Source organism: Caretta caretta, chromosome 12 (genome assembly GCF_965140235.1).
Source record: "Caretta caretta isolate rCarCar2 chromosome 12, rCarCar1.hap1, whole genome shotgun sequence".
Taxonomy (NCBI): Eukaryota; Metazoa; Chordata; order Testudines; family Cheloniidae; genus Caretta; species Caretta caretta.
In genome coordinates, this window is record NC_134217.1 from 11202273 (window position 1) to 11215036 (window position 12764).

A 12764-nucleotide genomic window follows, 5' to 3' on the forward strand; every position below is an offset into this window, starting at 1 on the left:
CAACAGAACTGGTCTGGGCATTAGGTTTGTCCTTCTAAACTGGGGCATTTTTACCTAGTCTGTATCACACTGTAAATGACTGCCACATACTTAGCAAATTATATTAAACAGGCCTATATGTTTGATTTCACTCAGCATCTAGCCTATTGCATATGGAGCACAAATAAAGTGTTGACACCACTAAGGGTTAGAATTGTATTCTTCCAGGGTGTGAATTTAAAATTATTCTTCAAAGGCTCCAAATTACATTTAAGTAACTCAGTTATATAACAAAAGAGACAGTAATATCTAATGAACAAGTTCCAAATAGAAGTGTTTTAAAATTAATTCCTCATGTAGAAGGGAAGAATGTATAAAGTTCCTAAATGGTAAGGGGTAAATTTTTAGAAGGGATTAGGCCTAATCCCTTATTTTGTACCCATAAAACAAATTGTGGGTGCAAATCAAAGGAAGAGCACTTAGTTCCTCTAATTATAAGAATTACACCTAATGTGCAGTACATATACAACAAGCACGGGGGGGGGGGGGAGAGACACGACAAAAATGTGATTGCAAGTTTTGTGGATGGAAGCTATGCCAGCAAAAGAAACTGTTCTTCTGATAATATCTTGCTTATGTTATTGCTCCAGTGAGGTTTCTAATGTCACTAGTATCTTACAAAATCCCAGCCATCAAAAGTTATATCCACTTACCATCATCTAGTGTGATGTCTTGCAATCCAATTGTTTGAAAATTCAACTCTCGATCCTCAGGTTCTGGTTTAATGTTAACAGCTACCCCATCTGATGAAAATGGAGATGATTCACATACACTATGATGTACTAAAGATGAAGCTGCATGAAGACCTCCCAATCCAGGACTATGTTCTTGAGGGGAGTGTTGTCCCGAATGACTTATAGCTGTTGGGGGAGGGGATGAGGCAGGTCCTGAACTCGGAGACTGGTATGGCATAGGTTGTAGCTGAGGAGAAGCTGGCCCCGACAGTGGCGAATGGACCAAAGGATGGGAAGCTGTTGGGGGTGGTGATGAAGCAGACCCTGGGTTTGCAGAATGGTATGTGACTTGCTGCAACTGAGGGGAAGGTTGCCCAAGGGATTGATTCATAGCAGAAGAGATAGAACCCTGCCCAGTATTTGGACAGTGGTATCCCATTGATTGCAGATGAGGTGATGATTGTCCTGAATGAGCTGGAAGTGCCAAAGGATGTCCTACTGTACATGAAGTTGTCACTGAGCCAGGATTTGAAGAATGGTACTGCATTGGTGGCAGAGGTGGGCAGCTAAGATTTATCAAATGAGGTACAGCTGCATCTTGTTGAAATGAAATAGTGTCAAATCCTTGGCTGGAGGCAGAGTTCATGGGAAGACCAGGTTGTCCATTGTACATAACATTAGATTGCATAGGCTGGTAGGAAGGCCTCACAGGAGGTGTAGATGTTACTTGGAAAGACTGGTGAACCACAGGAGGCAAAACATGACACTCATCACCTGGACTGATGTTTCTACCTTGTATATGAGACAAATGAGATACTGCTGATGTCACCATGGATGTATACGGTTGCTGAACTGGGCACACAAGGCTCCTGGGTGATGTAGACAGTAAACTGTCATGCGGGTGCCCTGGATCTGATGAAGACAGTTGAGTTCGGATGGATTGCAGGCCCTGAACACTGCCAGTATGAGGCAGGGACAAAGATGGAACGGCAGACAAATCCATTTCATCTCTGTGCTCTTGTTTCATTAAAACTAGAAAAATGAATAAAAATCAAAATTATAACTTACAATTCTATTTCACTATAATGTGACTCAGTACAAACTAATTACATAGCACTTATGTGTAAATGTCATGCCACTACTGTTGTGTTTCTTATATACTCAACTTGTTTTCCCCACCTGTTACCATTTCTTTTGTCTCACTCTTAATTTCTCTCTTCCATTCTTGAATTTGTGCTTCCTGTCATGCTGGCCTCTATACCTGAATCATTTTCCCTTTTCTTATCTACTCAGTGTTTTCCTTCAGCTCCCTCTTTCCTCATCAGTAACCCCCAGCTTTCTCCCTCTCCTGAACTATTGCCCTATGCTTTGTATTGGCTTGGAGGGGGGAGAGGGGGGTTACTGTACTATTACTGGCCAGGGGACTAAGCTCAGTAGACTTGAGTTAATAAAGGGGCCAACCAGTGAGCTTCACTGACAAGGTTCTGACAAGAAGTTCAGCACCAATCCCCACATACAGGGGGAAAGAGTTATGAAACTAATTACCAGAGGCTCCAAATTATACCTCTGCAGATCTAAAAGTAAAAGTTTTGCCAGCACAGCTATGTTGGCTAGGGTGTGATTTAACTGTGTCAGAAGATCCCCTACTGTAGAGCCAATTATACTGTCAATTATACACCATAATGACATACTGCAAAGCTGAAAAATACTAACTAAATAAATTAATGCCACCAAACATTAACAAACAAATCTTGTAACAGAGCCTTAGGAAATATACAGATTTTTTTTATGCAAACATGTATTTTCCCTTTTAACCTTGGAAACCAGAGGCGAGATCCAACTACTTCAGTTCTGAAGTAAACCATTTCTGGGTATTCCAGAATATGAGAGTTGGAGTGTATAATACAGCAAATTCACAGGTAAGAAGGAAAGTTTTCCATTTACCTCCCCTCTCCAGTCTGAGAGTCTGTACAGTGGAATGCAGCAGAGGAGTAGCTAGGTAGGAATGGAAGTTTGGATGGGCCCCATTTCCTATCCCAGCTATCCAGCCCCCATCACCTGCTATGTAATGTGCTGTTCTCAATACCATAGAAACAGCAGCCCCTGTTCTTCTATGTCCTACTCTAACCCCTGCTGCCTCAGCTGCACAGCTCCCCATGTGTGGGGACTGTCAGGAACCCATATAGGTCTCTGTAGGGCAGCCAAATTCTCTCTAGCAGTGTGCCCCGGCCTCTCTATTGGGTGGGGGAGGCCGTTACTGATTGATCTAGAACAGATGATGGGAGGGAGGTGGCTCTCATTGTCCTTGCCTGGGCCTTGGAGCAATCTACCACAGCTGCTGCTGTTACAGAAGTTAGAGGGGGTTCACATATTCAGGTGGGCTTGGATGCTAACTGAGTGGTGTCATGGCCTATTCCAGGTCCACCTGTGGCTATAGCCCTGAGATGTGCAAAGAAGTATTTATCCCTAGTTTGGGAGGAGGATTCAAACTATGTATATGAGGACTGATTCTGGATTACTGCTGGGGCAGTACCTTCTTTCTAAAGTAGCCTTCTTCCAAAGGCTGCATCAGAGGAAGACTGGACATCAACCTTGTAGTACTTTGTTAATGTGTACACTGATATCCATACAAATGTCTTACAGGTTTCTTCACATGAACCACTAGGCCTTTTTGCCCAAGAGGTTGTTAAACCCCACAGAAAGCAGACTCTATTTTCAGCCCATATGCTCTATAGACTTCTGCAGTATATGCTTTAATCCATTTTGCAATGGAGGATTTAGTGATGTTCTTCCTTTCATTCAAGAGTGACATAAGATAAAAAATACTGTGGACCTCTGATAAGGTTCCATGTCCTTGAGATAAAGGTTAAACGTCATACTGATTGAAATAAAACTGCAATCTCCTTGGGATGTTTAGGATTAGAGCAGGAAAGTCAAAGTCACTGGCAACCTGTGCAAAATTAATGTTACTTTTTGGACTAAATGATGGCTCTATCATAAGAATCACTCCGTTCTTATGGAATATATAGATCTGGCTTCATAGACAATGCTCCCACTTCTGATACTCTCCTAACCAAGGTGACTGCTTCTGAGAAAGTAGGCCAAAACAGAGTGTAGTGATTCAAATGGTTGCTTTAAGTCTCCTAGCACTAAATTCAAGCTCCAGGAAGGAAACCTATGTAATACTGGAGGACTACCACATTTATCTACTCTAAGGTACCTTTCGACATGGTGATAATTAGAAATCTCTGTCGATTCCTTATAATTCAAAACACTTGCTCTGATAGAGACCTGTTTCCTACCAAAAAAGTATCCTGAACTCTGAGAATTCTCCCTTTCCATCTTGCATGTTAAGTTTTAGCAGAGCTGGATCTGAACAGTGGATTCGTCTCTGGCTCAGAATTTCTTTCCAGGCTGATAATTTCAGAGGGTGTTCCATTTGCAATCTAAGTCAGAGAACTACGGTGGTCTGCATGGCCAATATGGGCCTATCAGGATTACTATGGGCCATTCTTTTAGGATAATTTTACGGTCCTTTTAAAAAATATGAGAGGAGAGGCATAAAGGATGCCTTGAGACCTTTGAAATAGGAGATCAACTGCTTTCTTTTCAGGTTCTCATCTGCTCACAAAGAACTTCACTGCCTATTTTCCCTCAAGGTGAAGAGATCTATGATTGGAACCCTGAATCTGACACCTCCTGAAACCCTGAAGGATTCATACTCCATTCTCCCAGGTCCCTCCTGCTCAGCCAGTCTACTCCTGTGCTCTCCCTTCCCTTTATGTGGATGGGTATGAGAGGAGAGATCATGCTCTAACCAAGTCAGAAAATATATGGATTCCTTGTGCAGTGCACAGTGCAGTTGGTGTTGTCTGCAAGGAACAGTACATGATGCTTATGGCCCTTATCTATAGTCAGTTTATATTCTTCTCCCAAATTGGTCCATGTCCCCATAGCCACTCTGGTTTGGTGTGCACCCCATCTATGAAGACTGGCATCAGCAGTGATCATGAGTCTCCCTGGCTCTGACATCAGATACCCATTTGAATTTCAAAGGATGAGTCCACCACTTGAGAAAGGAAGTGACTGACTTTAGAACAGAGGTAAGATTCTGACTGGTTGCAATTTCTTCCTGGTATGGAGTTTTGAGAGCATCCTCATATGAAATCTGACTCATTGCAGAGTGCCCACACATGAAATTTGGCTGAGGAATAGCATTTAAATTTTCAGGGATGTCTCATGACCAGACAATACTTGGTGAATTAATGGGAATATCTACTGTGATCTCTCCTCAGCATCCAGGATCACTCCTACATGCAGAAGTTGGAGATGATTCTTCACTCTGATCACCAGAAACCTGGTAAAAACTTGTAAGCAGGTTACAGTTTCTTCTAGATCCTCAAGCACCACCTGATGGGATGATGATCTGATGAGATGATCACTGTAAGCAGGGACAAATGAGTAAGCTCTCCTTCTCTGAAAATGGACACTAAAGACAACCAGAATTTTTGTGAGGACTTGTGAAGCAGTCACTAGCGCAGTGGGAGAGGCCTGAACTAAAAATACTTCCTTCTGTAACAGAAGAGTAAATGTTTTCAGTGCCTGTACCAGGCTGTTCCTTGAGGCCCACTTAAGTGACAAAATTCTGGGGTGATAGTGTTTTTAGTCTGAAACTTCTAAGTCACAGCTCTGAGACCTGATAGATTTCACATCACCCAATGACTCTAAAACGGCTTGTGTCCCCATTCTTCGAGACCACAAAGAATATCAAGAACATGCCATAAACTCTGCCTTATAAGTACTGGCCCTATGACTCCAATGCTGAGAAGATGTTGCTTCTTCTACCTTCTGGTGTTTGACTGGGTTCTTTGATCTGGGAGAGACTGTGAACTTATCTCTGAGGAATTTGGTCATGTGGATGGCAAAACCCTGTAAAGCAGTCTACAGTATCCACTTGCTGAGGTAGATATCTCCCATACGTAGACAAAATTTCTGAGGCCTCCCTCCCTGTGATGTAATGGAACAAGTCTTTCTTTAAATTTTGCTGGAAAATATTTCTGAGAGGCTCACTTTGGTTTCCATGAGATTAGTGGCTTCTGGAGTGTCTCAGGGACCATTTCCAATTCGGTTAGCAACATCCATAACATGTGATCAAATATTTGCTAATTTCTATTTGGGCCGAGCCAGATAATTCCTCTTCCTTCAGGGAAATTGAGCTGGATGAAGAAGAGAGAGAATTTCTCTTATTCTTTACTCTGTTAGCGCTTTTTTTTTTTTTAAAACCTTATGGCCCTTAGAGGTATGGCATGTGTTTCTTTAAAAAAAACAAAACAAACAAACAAAAAACAAACAAACAAGCCACCATACTGGAGATGCACCTTTCTCTTTGCTTAGCAGGGAGATTCTGGGCCAGAGTCTGAAAAAGAGGAGCATTTGAAACTTGCAGGGATAAAGGGAAGATCATTTTTTTTAAAAGCATGCAAATTCAAGCTACTGGTTTTCACCGTATGAAAAAAAATTGGGGCAGGAGGAGAGGAATTATGGTTAGGTAATATCTCCAGTCTATTCTTGAGGTGGAGGGATCTTTAGAAGGGTCCTACTGAACTTTGCCCCAGGAAGATGGAGCTTTAAAAAGTGAGGAAGGGATACTCCTCTACCATTTTCTTTGTAGAAGGTGGCTCCATGGGCATACAAGATGTCTGTCTGCCCAGACTTAAGTAGAGTCACTTCATTACTGCAAGGAGCACCCCTCTATTGAGGGAGTGGTGGCCCCAGTGGATTCCTAAGGGAGAAGCTGCATGGTCACCTAAGCCCTGGTGCAGACAGTTCAAGGTGTAAGTGTCTCAGGGTAAGTGTCTCAGGAATTAAACAGCACATCTGCTGAAATTGCTATGTAGCAGCCTCTCCTCAATCAGCTGCAGCAGTGATGGTAGTGGCAGTTGCTACTGCTCCACCTGCCCCTGCAAGGTACCTTTATGGGATCTGCTTGTGAGATCTCCTGTGTGCCACCTCTGTGACCTAATTCCCTGGCTCAACATGGACCCTGCCTTCATGCCAGTCCAATGGATTAGATTCATGCCTGCAGTGCTACAAGGAGATCCGAGACATGCTTTTTAGAAGCTGTAAGTTCCTGTCTGCAGGTGGGACAGTCCAGTCCTAAAGCTCCTGAATAAAAAGAGTAAGACAGAAAGACCTAGACAAATTGGAGGATTGGGCCAAAAGAAATCTGATGAGGTTCAATAAGGATAAGTGCAGGGTCCTGCACTTAGGACGGAAGAACCCAATGCACAGCTACAGACTAGGGACCGAATGGCTAGGCAGCAGTTCTGCGGAAAAGGACCTAGGGGTGACAGTGGACGAGAAGCTGGATATGAGTCAGCAGTGTGCCCTTGTTGCCAAGAAGGCCAATGGCATTTTGGGATGTATAGGTAGGGGCATAGCGAGCAGATCGAGGGACGTGATCGTTCCCCTCTATTCGACATTGGTGAGGCCTCATCTGGAGTACTGTGTCCAGTTTTGGGCCCCACACTTCAAGAAGGATGTGGATAAATTGGAGAGAGTCCAGCAAAGGGCAACAAAAATGATTAGGGGACTGGAACACATGAGTTATGAGGAGAGGCTGAGGGAGCTGGGATTGTTTAGCCTGCAGAAGAGAAGAATGAAGGGGGATTTGATAGCTGCTTTCAACTACCTGAAAGGGGGTTCCAAAGAGGATGGCTCTAGACTGTTCTCAATGGTAGCAGATGACAGAACGAGGAGTAATGGTCTCAAGTTGCAGTGGGGGAGGTTTAGATTGGATATTAGGAAAAACTTTTTCACTAAGAGGGTGGTGAAACACTGGAATGCGTTACCTAGGGAGGTGGTAGAATCTCCTTCCTTAGAGGTTTTTAAGGTCAGGCTTGACAAAGCCCTGGCTGGGATGATTTAACTGGGAATTGGTCCTGCTTTGAGCAGGGGGTTGGACTAGATGACCTTCTGGGGTCCCTTCCAACCCTGATATTCTATGATTCTAAGACGTGAGCGGCATTTGCCTTTTTTTGGGGGGTGGGGTGGGGGGGAGAGAAAGACTTTAAAACCTATTTTAGGAGTCTCCAATTAGTCAAATTCATATTTTTTTGGTAATTCTACCCTGAAAGTCTCTGGTACCAAAAGGAGACCCTTGATCTATCAGTTGTGGTCCCAGCTGTTGCTCTGCCTTCAATCAGCAGGTTAAATGCCCACAGTACAGATTGCCAGACATGGAAAGGGTGTGGGGTGAGAATTTATGTGGAAGTTTGGGAGAGGAAGAATGGATAATTATGAAATACTACTTAACATATTAGATATATATCATGCTGTAAATTAGTCAAATAGACAAAGGCTCTTTCAATTAAGTAACAGTTAAGATATTTTAGCAACTTTTCCCCATTATTGCAAAGGAATGATTTTTAGGTACATCCAATACTTTCAAGACAACTTAAAAAAAAAAAAAGACAAAGAATCGAGGGGATATGGTATTTTGAATTGAATGGGTCCTGTATGTGAAGTTCCTACAAAATTCCTGAGGAAAGGAGGAAGAATGGCCTTTAGGTCAACTGAGTAATAGGCTTTTCAACACCACTGTCCCCTAAGCATTCAAATCTGTCAGACAGAACGTCTGATGAGGCGGTCTTCAGTGCTTTTAACGTGGGTGGTGAGATGCTGGGAGCTAGATTTAAAGGGCAGCACTGTTACTATCTCTACTAGGCCTTCTCATGATTTGGTGTTGATATCCATGGCTAACCAGCCCTCATTGGCCATGTAGATCATGGAGCAGATGTTCCAAGAAGAAAGAGGTGAAGCTCAAAAGAGGTTCCCTGAAGTAGGTTATTGTTGACCTTAATGGAATCAACAATTAGCCCTCAAGGAAGTATTTGTGGACCTGAGTGAAGTTGCTGGATCTCAATTTGCACATCAGATAATGGTAAGGTTAATTTTGAGGCCCCTCAAACAGAGACCTCTATTTTGAGGAGTCTTTTTACCTGAAGGAATAATGGAAGAAGGTTCTCTATTCATTTGGATTGGAATGGCATTCAAGTTTTCCTGCCCCAGCTCACTCCTCTAATCCCATAATCACATTTAGTATATATCAATATATGAGCAAAAACCCACCCCAAAAACCCACCTTGGTTTGCATTGAAAAATCTGAAGTACTACAACAGCGCATGCATGCTGTTCTAGCAATCAAAGCTTTCCAAAGTTCCATCGATAATGTGGCATGCCTATGCACCCATAAGTATGGATATGAGCAGGAAACCGTTATCTTTTTTATACAACACCTAGAATGACCCCCCCCCCTCAATGCTTATTACCATCCCTACACAGACCTATTTCATATTTCCTTTCAGCTCCTGGGTTCTTTTTAAAACAGCCACAGAATTGTAGGTTGACACATCCTTCAATAATTTGAGTCTCCCTGCTTCTTTTTTAAGCCAAAGGCTATGGTTAACCGATAATCAGAAGCTGTTACTCATAAGCACAACAGCTTTTTCCTGCCAACACCTGTCCCAATCAATTACTGGCTTACAGCATGCATGTTAAAATGAAAACAGGAAACCCTTCAAGTGGGTGTTAAGGGTTGCTGTAATATAGCTTCAGTTATAACTTCACTTCTTATTTATTTTGGACACATTTTAAGCTAGTATGTTCCATTACTCATTCCAATATTTCAAGAATAGTTTTTCAGTAATGAGCCACCTTATGATTACTTTGAGTTTAAGAATATTTTCAAGCAGCTGACATTCTTTTAAAAATGTGATAAAGTTATTTTAAATATTGTTTGCAACTTTTGCTATTGTAGTGATAAAATGAATTCATACATAGTTAGCCAGATAATTGTATAACACTGTTTTAATTATGCTTAAAGGTACAAAATGTGTAACTTTTGGTGTAAAATAATAATTCAGTTGTCAGTCTACAGTGCCTGTTAGGAGCATCCATGAGTTTTCTGATATATGTTTGTGTATGTCAAGTCCTTCAATTTCACATAAACAGCGTGTACAAAGCAATGCTGAAGGGAACTTACCCTTACAGCTACTATTGGTTCTTGATGAACTCCTGACTGCTCTTTACAGTCTATTAGGAACTTTAAATCCACTTGAAAAGCCATCCAAAAAGAATAAATGTTACATATTCTGCAGTATGGTTCTCCCCAATACCAATAACACTCTTGCTAAGACAGATCAACTACATTATGCCATTCTGACAAAGTTCCAAGACTAGCCCTTGCCACACTGCGAGATGTCTATGGAGTGTATTTTTTTCCTCTCTCATCTGAAGTCCAAAGTTGTATTTTGACTATTGAGCGAAAGACTGGCATCGCATAAACTGGGGATGATTTATTCCTCTATGATCTGTGACTGTACTCCTGGAATTCACTACATAGTATCACTAACTGGAGACAAAAACAGAATCATGAAAAACAGTGACCACTGAGAATTCACACTCCATGTGGCCAAGAAGCTATAGGAATAAAAGAATTAAATAACGTTGTAAAAATATAATTGCCAAAATAGAAATTCTTAAAACCCTATTCATATTATTTCACACTACTACTACATTGGATTCAAGTTTCTGTTACAAAATTAGACAAATTCTTAACTGGCAATTCACAAACTAAAAATTTAGTCACATCTACTTATCAAAGGGAACATATTTTGCATGGTATCTATGAAATACACTAAATTTTAGTAATTTTTTAAAAGTGTACACTAACTAGCTTACAGTAAGATGCAGTAGCTGTGTGTACCTGGTGTATAAGTAAAACGTTGAGACTGGCTTTTTTTCCTCTTCCCATTGCAAAGATAAAACTGCACCTGGACTGCAGCTGTAATCATTTTGTTATGGTACGGAGGAACTTCAAGAACAATGTTAGCCTAAATTAAAGTTGAAACAAGATGGCATTACATTTAAAATGTAAATGAAATACACCTGTTAAATAAAGAATACTGCATGAGTGCTGACTGCAATGCTAACTCAAATGGGGATTTTTAGTTGGATGAAGCGATTGCGTCATGCATTTTCTAAACAGTAAAGCAGAAACATAACAAAATACAATTTAATACCTGTGATGTGGAAGACATTTTTGCATATTCTAGAGATTACATTTTTATTTAAAAATACACTTGTGAAGTATTAACTTATCTTCATGAGCATATGAATGCCATACTAGCAGACACTAAATTTCATACCACTAATCTCATTGGCAGTAACGAAAATTACTTCTCACCAGTTATTCTAAATTTCCCCTTTTAGTTTTTCAAACAAGTTTATCATTTCATTTTCTTAGGAAGCAGTGACCTAATGACTGCTTTATACTGTTATGATAATTTAGAAAAAGTCTTCAGATGAAGTAAGTAAACTGCAAAACTTGTTCATATGTCCTGCTAATCATTTACTTTACAGTAAAAGTCTAAACCAAAAAACAAGACAATGAAGACTAATTTCTTACTTAAAAAACAAAAACAGCTTTCTAAAGAAAGAAAAATAAGTTTCTCACCCCTTGACACTTTTCCCTAATTATTTTCCCTTCTACTTCCCACTGAGGTCGTCCATCTGTTGAGAGAAATTAAGTTTACAAGAAATTCAGGCAAAAAAGCATTTTCTGAAATACGCTGACTGAAAGTGAATGCAATTCAAAATATTAAAGTTCAGTTACAAGAGGATACTGCAATTATTGTAAACAGATTCTAAGATTCTTAAATGTTCCTCCTGTTGCAAACATCCAAGACTCTTTATATACTTTGACCAGATTACATTAAAGTTTTATTTACAAACAAATCTATATCATTAAGGATTTCTGCATAGATTATATTGTGAGTTGACACTACAGTCAAAGAGCATGTATAGTTCTTTACATTGATATTCTTTAAATAAGAGGAGAAAATTCAGGTTTTCCACTATGATTTTAAAAGATCAAGTAAATTAAAATAATTTGTAAAAGTTAATGGTCACATCCTTAACTGATGTGTATTAGTGCTAATGTACTGTGTCATTTAACAAACTGAATATCTGGCCCATTCTACTTAATTTATATGGACTAATTAAAATCTGTTTAAATATATTTATTAAAAAAATACATTCATGAAAAAAGCATTCTGATACTGGTTTAAAGGTAAATGCTCCTATTATATAACGAGATAAAAATTAAATTAATATTTCTAATTCCAGAAGCAAGCATGTGTACACACACAATACACTGTCTTTTGGTTGAAGACAAAAAAAGGAAAAACCAGAGATCCAACTATTCATAGATATCATACACTACCAGTAGAAAGCTGCATGGTTGCTTTTAAGTTTGTGTCATGTTGCATGAACCATCATAGGACAAGTACCAGTATGTAATTAAAAACAATAGTACATATAGGATACTTAAAACACAAGCATTAAGGAGCTAACAGATTTATTTGAGCATAAGCTTTCGTGAGCTACAGTTCACTTCATCAGCTGATGAAGTGAGCTGTAGCTCACAAAAGCTTATGCTCAAATAAATTTTAGTCTAAGGTGCCACAAGTACTCCTTTTCTTTTTGCAAATGCAGACTAACACGGCTGCTACTCTAAAACCTGTCATTAAGGAGCTAGTGACTTTTCAACAGTGTCTACAACAAAATTAGACTAAAAAGTCATATTTCTTACATTTCAGTAAAAAGGTAGGACCACTTTTGCCAATACATACACAACTAAGTTACTTCAATCATACAAGCAGTGTGATTGACTACCATGGTTTTACTTGCATAAGTCAAGCTATTCACATCCAGATATTCACAGATTCAGACCCTTAACTATCAGTCATGTATTACACCAGGGGTGGGCAAACTACGGCCCATGAGCCGTTTCAAACCGGCCCGCGAGCTGCACCACGTGGCTCAGCCCCACTCTGGCTGGGGCACTGGGTCAGGGTTGGGGTGGCACCACACGCCTCGGCCCTGCTCCGGCACTCCAGCTGGGCCGCAGGTTTGGGGGCTGCACCACACGGCTCCCGGAAACATGGCCCCACTCCTACACTCTCCAATGGCCTCCTCAGATGCTCCAAT

At 40.5% G+C, this 12764-nt stretch overlaps 1 protein-coding gene across 2 annotated transcripts in view; it reads right to left on the minus strand.

Moving 5' to 3' along the window:
- Positions 1-12764, minus strand: part of NFATC3 (nuclear factor of activated T cells 3) — a 143191-nt gene that overhangs the window by 22737 nt on the left and 107690 nt on the right. For both annotated transcript variants that reach the window (XM_048870730.2, XM_048870729.2), the window contains exons 7-9: positions 11230-11285; positions 10480-10606; positions 693-1745 (exon numbers count right to left, since the gene is read on the minus strand). In XM_048870730.2, the coding sequence (XP_048726687.2) occupies positions 693-1745; positions 10480-10606; positions 11230-11285 (1236 nt within the window). The remainder of the gene's footprint in view (positions 1-692; positions 1746-10479; positions 10607-11229; positions 11286-12764) is intronic.